The sequence below is a fragment of the Phocoena phocoena genome, chromosome 6, assembly GCF_963924675.1.
Source record: "Phocoena phocoena chromosome 6, mPhoPho1.1, whole genome shotgun sequence".
Classification (NCBI taxonomy): domain Eukaryota; kingdom Metazoa; phylum Chordata; class Mammalia; order Artiodactyla; family Phocoenidae; genus Phocoena; species Phocoena phocoena.
The window spans coordinates 46,041,561-46,054,180 of record NC_089224.1 but is presented as its reverse complement, the minus strand read 5'-3'; the positions used below and the strand labels follow the sequence as shown (position 1 = coordinate 46,054,180).

At 40.1% G+C, this 12,620-nt stretch overlaps 1 protein-coding gene across 3 annotated transcripts in view; it reads left to right on the top strand.

The window, feature by feature from the left end:
• Positions 1 to 12,620, top strand: part of FOCAD (focadhesin) — a 284,287-nt gene that overhangs the window by 1,069 nt on the left and 270,598 nt on the right. For all 3 annotated transcript variants that reach the window (XM_065878458.1, XM_065878460.1, XM_065878459.1), the window contains exons 2-3: positions 1,682 to 1,756; positions 4,469 to 4,623. In XM_065878458.1, the coding sequence (XP_065734530.1) occupies positions 1,682 to 1,756; positions 4,469 to 4,623 (230 nt within the window). The remainder of the gene's footprint in view (positions 1 to 1,681; positions 1,757 to 4,468; positions 4,624 to 12,620) is intronic.

Below are 12,620 nucleotides of genomic sequence, written 5' to 3'. Positions count from 1 at the left end.
GGATTTTGTATTTTAAAATCAATTTAGGCTATATTCTCTGATTTGTTAGAGAGATAAATTGGAAGGTAAATTAGAGAAATTGAATTTGGTGGGCAATGGGGGGATGTTTTATCATTAAGCTTTTTTCTTTTAGTCCTTTTTCTAAATATGAACAGTAGCTTGTTTTTGTCCTTGTTGTGTTTCATATTGGTTTCATTAGGTTCTTGCAACTGTGCCCTGTCCTCTGAATACTTCTTATTGTTCTTTTGTAACCACTGCTCAGTGTTAGCACCATATTTCATTGATTCATGCACATTTTTTCACATTTTAACATCTGTGAAATTGGGTTGTACCTAGTAATTGATGGCAGCGGTCATTATACAGTTGGTATTGCCTGCACATTTATGAAGTTGGCCATGATTTTCTAAAAGAGTCTGAACGAGCTCTTTCATTAATATAAAATAAGAAATTTAAATTATAAGAAGCATTGTATAACACAGATTAGTTGGCAGACTTTTTTTCTTTCTTGATGGTACATAAAATAATGGTGCATCTTGCAGTTGATGGCCAGTTACATTCAATGAAATATGGTATATTTTGTAAACAGGAACTGAAACTATTCACTGGTCCTCAATTCTTTGTTACTATCCCTTTAACAAAGAGGTAAGAGACAGTTCATTGATCTAAACTTAAAATTCATGTGAATGTGTGACTTGTATTGTAAAACTTAGACTGTCAAGCATTGAGGTCTGAATTCAATTCCAATGTGTGAAATACAAAAAGAAACGAAGGAGTAGGTGCTTTGTTTTTATTTGAGCTTTTCGGGAGACTTTGCAACACTGACAGGTATTCATAGTCTTTTCAGAAATTGGTCTCAAGGGCAGGCTGAACAGTTGTTGCCGAAGCAAAGTTTCTCCCAACCCATACATAGCATGGCTGTCATTGTTGCTAGCCTGTGGCTCTAAGACAGCAGTGCTGTGTGGTGCTGAAAAACTAGGAGAGTGGAGTTGAAGTGATGGGAAATAATGACATTTACGTATTTATGGAATCAGCTCTCCTATAAGAATCTTAGTTTTAATTACTGGCTTTTTGACCAAAGAAGGTATGGAAAAATTTTAGAGATTTATGAGGCTGAAAGCTTATTAAGGGGCTGAAACCTATGAGAAACCAACAAAAAAATTAAATCATAGAGCATAGAGGAAGGAGAATGGTCATGGTGAGGGGAGGACCTGTTGGTTCAAATCTGTGTGGGCCATAATCATGAAGATGGGGATGACGATCTTCATTAAGGGCGTGATGAAAAATGATGTGTTTCATTTACCTGCAAAGATGATTTTAAGAATTGTGGAGTTTCTCACTTTTCTCATGGTTTAATGGATTAAGCAATCTCAAATTATCTTCTAATACTAAGTGACAGCAATTTAAACTGAAATTCCAGCAATTTTCTCAACATCTATGAACAATAGTTTGCTTATTGGGATAAAATGTAGGATAAAATGCTTACCTTGAGGGTTGTTAATGAAGATAAGAGATTATGTATGTGGAGTGCCAATACAACAGTGCCTTCTACAAAGCACACACTCTGTGAATGGGAGTGATTGGCATACCATATCAACTAGTACTGCTATTAGTTACCTTCAAATTCACTATTGAGCGAGAACTTCCAAGGGAATGTATTCATTAATTTTGTTTGTTTTTTTAGGCTGCAGGTCATCTTATTGCTGCAGTTCTAAAGGAAAATGTTTTTTCAGAAAAGATCCACCAGTCCACAAACCAGGTCTGTCTTTAACTTTGTGCTTTAGTTCTATTCAGATATTGCTGCTAGCTGGACTGCATAAGCACTTCTTTTGTTTTCCTCACAGTTCAGGTCACTATAGAAATGATTTTGCCATTTTTTGTTTGTTTGCCATGATTTTCTTTTTTTTAAAAAATTAATCAGTTTATTTATAGCTGTGTTGGGTCTTCGTTTCTGTGCGAGGGCTTTCTCTAGTTGTGGCAAGCGGGGGCCACTCTTCATCGCGGTGCGCGGGCCTCTCACTATCGCGGCCTCTCGTTGCGGAGCACAGGCTCCAGACACGCAGGCTCAGTAATTGTGACTCACTGGCCCAGTTGCTCCGTGGCATGTGGGATCCTCCCAGACCAGGGCTCGAACCCATGTCCCCTGCACTGGCAGGCAGATTCTCAACCACTGCGCCACCAGGGGAGCCCGCCATGATTTTCTTTTAAACTTTAAAATTTGTAACAACACTCCAGGAATGAGATATGGAAGGGGTGAAGGGGATTATTCTTATGACTATTAATGAAAAATAACATGGGTGGAAGGAGGGTAGGCCTGCTTTAGAGAAGGCTGATAGAGTTACTGCTGAGGGAATCTTTTTGTTTAATGGAGAAAGTGAACATAGTGGCTCTGTTTGGGTGTAGGAGATTTCTCATGCTTTAGGTATAGCCCCAAATATGCGTTCTAAGTCGGAAAGGTCATCCCCTGACAGGAAGAGCTGGAGGAAAAATTCTGTGCCATTCATAGAGCAGTTGAATGCTATTAGTTGAAGCAATGCCAGCTTACTGACATATTTACCACTTGGGTTTTGGTTGACCAGTGTTGTGTATTTTGACATGCTGATTGGAAGCTCTGCTTAAGTAGGTCCTCTAAGGTCACTCTGTGGAGAATATAGGTGATGGAAATAAGATTTTTTTTTTTCATAACAGAAATAAATTGATTTCCTTTCTCTCACATTCCTTTTTATTAGCTGCTCCAAGTTACATCTCTTCACAGCTTCTGCTGACATGTTGGAGTCAATGTAGGGGCATACTTCACTAATTGGCATTTATCTGGTGTTTGTATGTAGTCATATAAATTAGGTTTTCTGAGAATTCTGATCTTAATCCTGCCGATAATCTTATCTACTCTGAGAAGATCTAGTGTTTTTACTTAAACTGTCAGGATTTACTGAATGTCAAATCCCTGTAACTAAATCTTTCCTCTTCTAATAAATGAATGCTTACTTCCATGAGGGCACAGTATTACCTGAGGCAACAGTTTTTTAATTCATTTATTTTATTATTCTGGCTTAGTAGTGGAGTGATGACATTTAGAATGCTTTGGTATTGTCCATACAGGTGAATAAAATTTCCTTCTGAATAAAAGAAATGGAGTATAAATATTTCTTCCCTTCAGTGACTGTTAATTGTATTGTTATGTTAGTGGGATTCTAAGACTGAAGAGGCTCTCAGAGCCAGCTACTGTGGGAAAGTTAGCACAATTTAATGTTGATTTTCATTCTTTTAGTTTATTCTATGGGAGCTAGGGAATCTTAATTTTTTTTTCTCCAGATTGTATGTTTCCCTAATAAATTATGTCAGGAGGAAGGAAAAATAGCTTCATTGTGTGTTCTTTAAAAAAAAAAAAAAAAAAATCCCCAAAACAACATGTAAAATCTAAATGGACTTAACCCACAATACATTCAAATAGAGGTTTATCATTAGTAGTGAACCTTTATTTTTGAGGGGAGGCTCATGAGTTCCTGAGAAAGTTATGAAAGCTAGAACTTCTGTTTTTATAGGATTTTTCAAAATAAAGAACTTATATTTATCTGTGTGTCCTTCCGGTGCTTTCCTGTCAAAAGTGACAGGTTCACAGTGTGAGGGGGAGAAGTCACAGTCTTCCTTGGACAAAACACTTTTTCTAGGCTTTTGTTTGTAGTCATGGAACCAGCAGCTTGCTCGTAGCCTGTCCTACTTCTGTCTCCTTCCTCTGGGTCCACATTCAGCTTCAATCACTTGGGGCAGGGACATTGTGGGGGACAGTGGGGTGGCATGTGGGTGATAGAGGTTGGTGGGAGGAGAGCAGGAACATTTTCTGAAAATGTTACTGCCATTTAGGACTTGAAGCATAGGTATGATTTGGAGTCCAACTTAGACTAACTGATATGCTGGTATTGTTCATGTCTGGTTAAATGGCTTAGTTAGAGCACAGTGCTGGAGCCAAGTCATAGTTTCGATCTCCTAGTAGTTGTGTTGCTTGGACTCAGGTCATACTTCTGCAGCCAGCCTCATTTTGCAGCAAAGGCACCAGATGAGAGAGAGTTGCTATATCAGAGCATAGCCATTACCTCTCTTGGAAAACCGACTTTAGTGTATTCTACAAATGGTGTGACATGGTTTTTGTAGAGGAAAGTTAGCCCACTGTGAACGAATTACACTTTTTTTTTTTTTGTGGTACGCGGGCCTCTCACTGCTGTGGCCTCTCCCGTTGCGGAGCACAGGTTCCAGACGCGCAGGCTCAGTGGCCATGGTTCATGGGCCCAGCCGCTCCGTGGCATGTGGGATCTTCCCGGACCGGGGCATGAACCTGTGTCCCCTGCATCGACAGGCGGACTCTCAACCACTGCACCACCAGGGAAGACCCGAATTACACTTTAATGAATGGCTGGGGGTGTATATGCATTTGCTGCTCATCAGATGTGTGTTTTAATCACTTGTTTGATTTCAGACTCCTGCTTTGAACTTGCTGTGGGAGAAGTGTTGCAGTGATAATGTCGTGGTTCGAACAGCCTGCTGTGAGGGTCTGGTAGCCCTTGTCGCTCAGGATCTTGCGGAGTTCAGCTATGTTCTCAATGGGATTCTCAACCTGATTCCATCGACCAGGTGCTCTTTCCTTCATGTTTGATCAGTTAATGATTTAAAGTTTTAGAAAAAAATTCATTCATTTGCCATTAAGGGTCACCATTCATCCTACTTGCCAGTTGTTTTTATTTCCCTAAAAATGTCATGCAGTTGAAATTTCATATGTGGTGAGAACATGCTAATTTAAGCTCTAAAAGTTTGGGGATTTGTGGTCATTTGCTGTACTTAAGTTTTGGGGTTCTGCTTATTTTGTCATTGCTCTTTTTAAGGAATAGCTAAGTAGTTTATAACTCACAGTTTGCAGTACAAATTCCTGACTTATTTTAAGAAAGAAGGTTGCCCATAAGCATCATTCCACAGTGGTAAAGTTTATACACTATTGGCAATACTTAGTCAGCCTTTAGCATCAGTGCATGCGTTAGAAAATAACAGCACTAATTTCTTTAAAAGCATTTTGTGGTTTAGACATGTCTTCCCCTGATTATTCCAAGTAAATAATGTTCTTTGAATTTGTTTGGAATGACCATATTTATTCCATTCACAGACTGAGGTTAATGGAATCCCAGGGGATAAAATGGGCGTTCTGAGGTAGTCAAACAAGACTGTATTTGAACCATCCCATGGAAGTGAGCATCTCTTGTAAAATACTTCCTGAAAAGGAGGTACCACTCTTTGCTTCAAGAAATGGTCTTGATCTATATGCCCTCAGTTTTGCCTGCTTTAAATCATTTAAGCTTCTGTCCTCTTCTCCCAACTCTTACCCAGGCCCCCGCCTCCTTTTCAGTGGGGTTACTTGTTCTCCTGATGTTTCTTACCTTTACTGTAGTATCATCAGAGCTGAATATTTAATCTTTTTTTCTGCCTTCTGTGGAGACAGAGTACAGCTGTAACCATCAATGTATGGACAGTGCCTTCCTAGGCTTGAGGTCTATTAGGTTAAGTAACCTCTGGCCTTTTAATCTTTCTTCACAAATCTTATTTTGTTCCCTTACATCAACTCTTTGAATCTTTTTGGAGCCTTGATTTTTTTCTTTATACTCTGCTATCTACATTTACAAGTCCAAGCCCTTTAGCGTGGTATACGTGCCCTTCCCAAACTAGTTCCCACCTTCTGTTCAACCTGCGTTTTCTGCCATGAACCCTCCTCTAAGCCGTACATACCTGTTCCCTGTTCCCGAGCCTGTGCATGCTGTACCTCTGCATGGAATGTTCCTTCCCCTTCTCTTTCTGATATCATCTTCTTCATCCTTCAAGGCTCAGCTCAGATGTCACCTCTCCTGCCTAGACACTTCCCTCTTCTCAGCTGGGCTACTTGCTCTTTCACAATATATTTCTATTTTTAACCTGTATTTTTGTCTCTAGCACACTCTTCAGCAGTTAGTAGATGACCAAATCTTTCTGAAAAAGTAAGGTTCAAAACTTAACATTTTCTGTCTTTTTCTTTGTGTGCATGCCCACGTGCACATGCACGCACGCGCACATACTCAAACAAATGTTTTTAGAAAGATTAGTTTTAAAAGATTAGTTTTGAGGTGGCTTTTAAAAGGTTAAGTTTTTGTTTGTTTTTTTTTTTTTTTTTTTTGCGGTACGCGGGGCTCTCACTGCTGTGGTCCCTCCCGCTGTGGAGCACAGGCTCCGGACGCCAGCGGCCATGGCTCACGGGCCCAGCCGCTCCTGCGGCATGTGGGATCTTCCCGCACCGGGGCACGAACCCGGGTCCCCTGCATCAGCAGGCGGACTCTCAACCACTGCGCCACCAGGGAAGCCCAGTTTTTGTTTTTTTAAAAATGTTTTTATTTATTTATTTTTTGGCCGCGTTGGGTCTTCGTTGCACTGCGCGGGCTTCTCATTGCACTGTGTGGGCTTCTTATTGCGGTGGCTTCTCCTGTTGCAGAGCACGGGCTGTAGGCGTGTGGGCTTCAGTAGTTGTGGCATGTGGGCTCAATAGCTGTGGCTCGCAGGCTCTAGAGCACGGTCTCAGTAGTTGTGGCGCACGGGCTTACTTGCTCCATGGCATGTGGGATCTTCCCAGACCAGGGCTCAAACCCGTGTCCCCTGCATTGACAGGTGGATTCTTAACCATTGTACCACCAGGGAAGTCCTAAAAGGTTAAGTTTTAATGTGTCTCTCTTTTTGTAACTTATTGGTTGCCCTTAAGCAAGCCACCTAGATTTTGCCTCACCCTTTTTTTTAAATGCAGGTGTAGTATTAGTTCCTCCCTAAATATTTTCAAATGCCTTAAAATTCACAAACATAGAACCTCCTTGCATTGTCTAGTTGTACTGTTTATATCCAAAAGTAAGAGTACCAGCAGCTAAAGGGGCCAGGGGCCAGCTAATGTCTCTGACTAAGGGATAATTAGAGCAAGTTAGGTTATACCTTTTTTTTTTTTTTTTTAAATTTATTTATTCATTTATTTATTTTTGGCTGTGTTGGGTCTTCGTTTCTGTGCGAGGGCTTTCTCCAGTGGCGGCAAGCGGGGGCCACTCTTAATCGCGGTGCGCGGGCCTCTCACTGTCGCGGCCTCTCTTGCTGCGGAGCACAGGCTCCAGACGCGCAGAGCTCAGTATCTGTAGCTCACGGGCCCAGCTGCTCCGTGGCACGTGGGATCTTCCCAGACCAGGGCTCGAACCCGTGTCCCCTGCATTGGCAGGCAGACTCTCAACCACTGCGCCACCAGGGAAGCCCTAGGTTATACCTTTAATTCCAGAATGTCCTATTAGAAAATTATGCTGGTGTGGGATATCCTTCACACATCAGTATAAGTCCATCATCACTATTGTAAACCAAAAAGCATAAGCTTTGCTGAGAGTGGCAAAGCATGTCATCTGTATATGTGAAAATTTGTCAGTAATATTAGATTTTTTAAAATTAAAAAATACATTTTTTGAATTAGCAACATGTTCACGTGGTAAAAAATTCAAAAGGGCGTAGGAGGCAAATCCTCTGTCTTTCCTCTGTATCTCAGTTTTTCTCCTCAGATAAAACTCTTAACAGGTCTTGTTATCCTTCTAAAGATGCTGTATGTACATGTAACTGAAAATTTATATGTACATGTTTTTTCTTAAAAAAAATTAGTAGCCTACTATACATAGTATTCCTTATTTTGCATTTTTCAATGAAACAAATATATCTTGGACATCATTCCTTACCATACATAAAGTGCTTTCTGTTTTTTTCTGACTGTATAATATTCCATTGTATGAATATGCCGTAATTTACCAATTCCCTATTGTTTTCAATTATTTGCAATTATAGGCAGTGCTTCAATGAGTAACCTTACACATATAGGTTACCATTAGTTTTCAAGGGTCTTTGGAAATATGGCCAAGATATAGAAGAAAGCCTTGAATTTTATGGTAAGCAAATATAGGAATTTTAACAATTGAAGGATCCTGAAAAAACTTTTTTTAAAGTTTCTTAGAGTATTCCTGTTGTCTAAATTGTTAGCCACAGGAGATGTAGACAGAGTAGGTTCTGAAGCTAACCAATTTAACTTTTGCGTCAGTTTGATTGTGAAATGTGTTATATAAGTGCTAGGTTTTCTTTATTGTTGTCAGTAAAGGTAAGGATAATTTCTGAAGAATTCCCTTTGTTTTATTTCAAGTAGTAGAGCTTTGTGGTTTGTAGTGATTACAAAGACTATACTTTGCATTGTTTATGCCTTAACAAAAGCAAAATGAGAATCAAATTTAAGAAATTAAATTTAATTTAATTAAAAACAGGGATGCAAACAGGCTCCTCCTCCAAATGCTCCTGAGGGAATCTTCTGAGACAGAAAACCATCTTTTATCTTTGGGATCTAAAAACAAAAATGAGTTTGTCATTTCCCTGTGGTTCTTGGCTGAGACATTTTGGATCTTCAGTTTCCAGTGTTTAAATTTCTTCTTGTCTGTGGCTTTCTCTTCTTAAAATAGAGATTTATGGCAGTCTAGAGGCACCTTGGGAACAGAGCCACACAACGATTGCTCAGCTTTGATGCAGAAGAATGAGCCTAAAACTGTATTTTTTCATTTTGCCTACCTAGTATCCTAACATTCTTCAGAGGGAGAGAGAAAGAGGGAGAGGGAGAGGAAGGGAGGGAGAGAGGGAGATGGAGAGAGAGGGAGGGAGAGAGGAAGAGAGAAAGAGGGAAAGAGGAGAGAGAAATGGCATCCTTCTGTGGAATAGATACTTAGAAGATGTAGCTTCCAGAGCTTTCTCAGCATTGCAGTAAATGTTGAAAGCTGCAAGGGAAGATGGAGGAAAAGTCAGTGAGGTTCTCTCTCCTAGCCTTATAACCTGCTCCTTGGATCTTTGCAGGTCTAGTATGTAAATTCCCTTGGAACATGTATGAAAAGCTGCCTCCTCTTAACCACCCCCCACCCCCAAATCCAACCCACAATTTGAGAAACATTGGTCTAGAGCCTGCTACATTGTATAGTCTAACTTTGAATAAGACTTGATGTTGGTAAAGCTTTGGTTGTCTAAACTTCAGGGAGTGGCTGGGAAAGTATCTGGCTCTGTTTGAGAGACTGTTCCCTTCAAAGGAATAGTTGGATGTCCAGAGTGTTCTCGGTTCAAAGCTGAGGCAACATGAAACAATTGTAAACTAGTTTTTATAGCTTCTGTAAACAAAGAAGTGGATTTAAGAGGTTGAAAATGTTCTTTTAATCAGTAAGGAAATTTGAAAAAAAAATTATTCCCTAGGGAGGGTGAAGGAAAGAAGGAGGCTACAGAGAAAACACCGTTAGGAAATTATTATCACCAGTTAAATGTAAATTTTGAAATTAAATAAAATTAGGGTGAATGATATACATAGTAGCATGTCCTTTTCTTATCCTTTAAGGAACTGCTTGTTTTCAGTTTAGATTGTTTTTGTTTTTACATTGAGTTTATCCTATAATAAAGATTCCCAAAGCAAGGAATTTCCTCATTTTTCTTTCCTTAGATCCCCGCCCCCTCCCTTAACTGCACTAGCTTCTAGAAAGCTCGTGCAGCCATTGTTACAGTTGCTTAGTAACGGGATTGTGAATAAAAACAGTACTCTCCTGTGGAACCAGGTATTTAGTTTTCGATACTGAGATGTCATGACAGCCTGTAATTTCAGTTCAGCTGCTTCCCCGACCCGCCACCCCTTCTTTCAAAAAATGTGTTTGGTAGGACGGTTATGCTCTAGATAAACTAGCGCTTCATTTGTGTTCCTTTTGTGCTTTCAAACAGGGAATGGACCTGCAATTTATGTATTTGGGGGGAAAAAAATGTATTAGGGTGTGAGAGATTAAAGTCTATTTTCTGAGATTCCTAAAGGCTACTTTTTAATAAATCTCAAATAGGATATTAATAAATGCCCATAATGGGTCCCGGCTAAAGCTGCTGGATCCAGTGAGTCTTTGATCATGGATTGATGAGGGTCCAGTTAGATTTAAAATGACTTTGAGAACTATTTGCAGTTAAGATTTAGGGTAATTTCATGAGAAAATTCTTCTCTCTCAGGGTCTTTTCTTTTGTCGATGACCCTGTTCTTTGGAACACTTAATTGCTTTGTTATCATGTAGGAAACGGTTAGCAACAAGGAGACGCTGTATTCATACCTTGTATTATTGAGGCTTTTTTGTACTATTTAGCTTCTTTCTCTTTATTTCATTTGGCAGGAGAAGAAGAACCAAAGAAGGATGCCTTTATGAGGTTTCTCCAAGATTTGAGGAAGACAGTCTTAGCTAGCATGCTTTCATTTGCAGCCAAGGAGTCAGAGAATTTTTCATGAATTTGAGATGGTTTCAGGGTTTATATCTACATTGGTATCATTGCTCATTTAATTTTAACTCTTATCTGACAATGACAGAATTCTTGGACCATGTCTGTCTCCTCATCTTGTCTTTTAAGTATTCCGTAAGCCTTTTAGCTTGTTTTCAGATGTTCTCTTTTCCTTTTTCCGAATTCTTTTTCTTTCTCTAAAATTACAGAATCTCTCTCAACTTGTAGCTCATAACCAGAAAAGTAATTCTAGCCACTTTTCTCATCTAGGACATTCTGCCCTATTTCTTTTTAAGTTAACTGATCTGGTTGAAGGCTTTGTTTGTCACAAAATATTCCATTGTAAGAGTCGTGTATTTATGCTAAGGTGTTTTTAGGTGATTTAAGAAAAGTGACTACTGAAATGCATGTTACTTTTATAATGGAAAAGTGCTTCAGAAGAAATCAGGCTGTTTTCTGGTACTTAGAACTTTCCCAAGCAAAAACTCAATAGCATTATATCTTTTAGATTTTTTTGAAAGAAACATTATTTTTTGTCATTTATGGGTTAACCATGGGTTCCACAGAACTGTTTTTTTATTTCCTCCCTTTCTTCCTGGCTCCGTCTCTCTTTTCTCATATAATTTTATTATAAATTTAGGAAATGACTTGATCATTAATCTAGTGTTTAACATTCTCTTATTTGCTGGTGACTTACTGTACTTAAAACTGACCACTTACCCTTTCTAGTTAAAAAGAGACTTGGCTACATTTGTACCATTTGCTCCCATGATACCCAGGATGCCCTCTTTTGGGATGTTTGTATAATTCTCTTCAATGCAAACTTTTGTTATTCTCATCCCTGGTCAAAAAATTAGTATGGGGGGCTTCCCTGGTGGCTCAGTGGTTGAGAGTCCGCCTGCCGATGCAGGGGACACGGGTTCGTGCCCCGGCCCGGGAAGATCCCACATGCCGCGGAGCGGCTGGGCCCGTGAGCCATGGCCACTGAGCCTGCGCGTCCGGAGCCTGTGCTCCGCAACTGGAGAGGCCACAACAGTGAGAGGCCCGCGTACTGCAAAAAAAAAAAAGAAAAATTAGTATGGGTACTTCCTTGCATCTCATATTTAGAATATTTCGAAACTAAAGAACCAAGCATTAATTGTAGTCTTTTCAAAAGGAGACCGAGCATACGTGAGCAGTATTTAATGCTGTAATCAAAAAAAACCCCAGGGGGCTTCCCTGGTGGCGCAGTGGTTGAGAGTCCGCCTGCCGATGCAGGGGACACGGGTTCGTGCCCCGGTCTGGGAAGATCCCACATGCCGCGGAGCGGCTGGGCCCGTGAGCCATGGCCGCTGAGCCTGCGCGTCCGGAGCCTGTCCTCCGCAACGGGAGAGGCCACAACAGTGAGAGGCCCGCGTAACGCATAAAAAAAAAAAAAAAAAAAAAAAAAAAAACCCCAAAGGAAACCTGAGATATGGTATTCATATGCACAGTAGTAATTGTGCTGTATTTACCTAATGAAGAGCAATTTTTCTGGGTGGTTTTAATTAGTATAGTTTGTACAGCTTGACCAAAAAGTTTTTTCTTTTCTTTTTCTCTGGAGTGTTCAGCATCATTATTGACCCACACTCGTTATGATGAGATCTGGGTTTGGCTCTTATGCCAGTGAAAATTGAGCTTCCATTTTTAAAAATTAATTAGTTTATTTTTTTGTGGTACGCGGGCCTCTCACTGTTGTGGCCTCCCCGTTGTGGAGCACAGGCTCCAGACGCGCAGGCTCAGCGGCCATGGCTCACGGGCCTAGCCGCTCCGCGGCATGTGGGATCTTCCCGGACCAGAGAACGAACCCGTGTCCCCTGCATCGGCAGGCGGACTCTCAACCACTGCGCCACCAGGGAAGCCCTTTTTAAAAAATTTTTATTGAAATACAGTTGATTTACAATGTTGTGTTAGTTTCAGGTGTACAGCAAAGTGATTCAGTTTATATATATATACACATATATATATATTCTTTTTTAATATTCTCTTCCATTATAGGTTATTACAAGATATTGAGTATAGTTCCCTGTGTTATACAGTAGGCCCTTATGGGTTAGCTGTTTTATATATAGTAGTGTGTATATGTTAATCCCAAGCTCCTCATTTATCCCTCCCCCCTCCTTTGGTAACCATAAGTTTGTTTTCTATGTCTGTGAGTCAATTTCTGTTTTGTAAATAAGTTCATTTGTATCTTTTCTTTAGATTCCACATATAAGCAATATCATATGATATTTGTCTTTCTCTGTCTGGATTACTTCACTTAG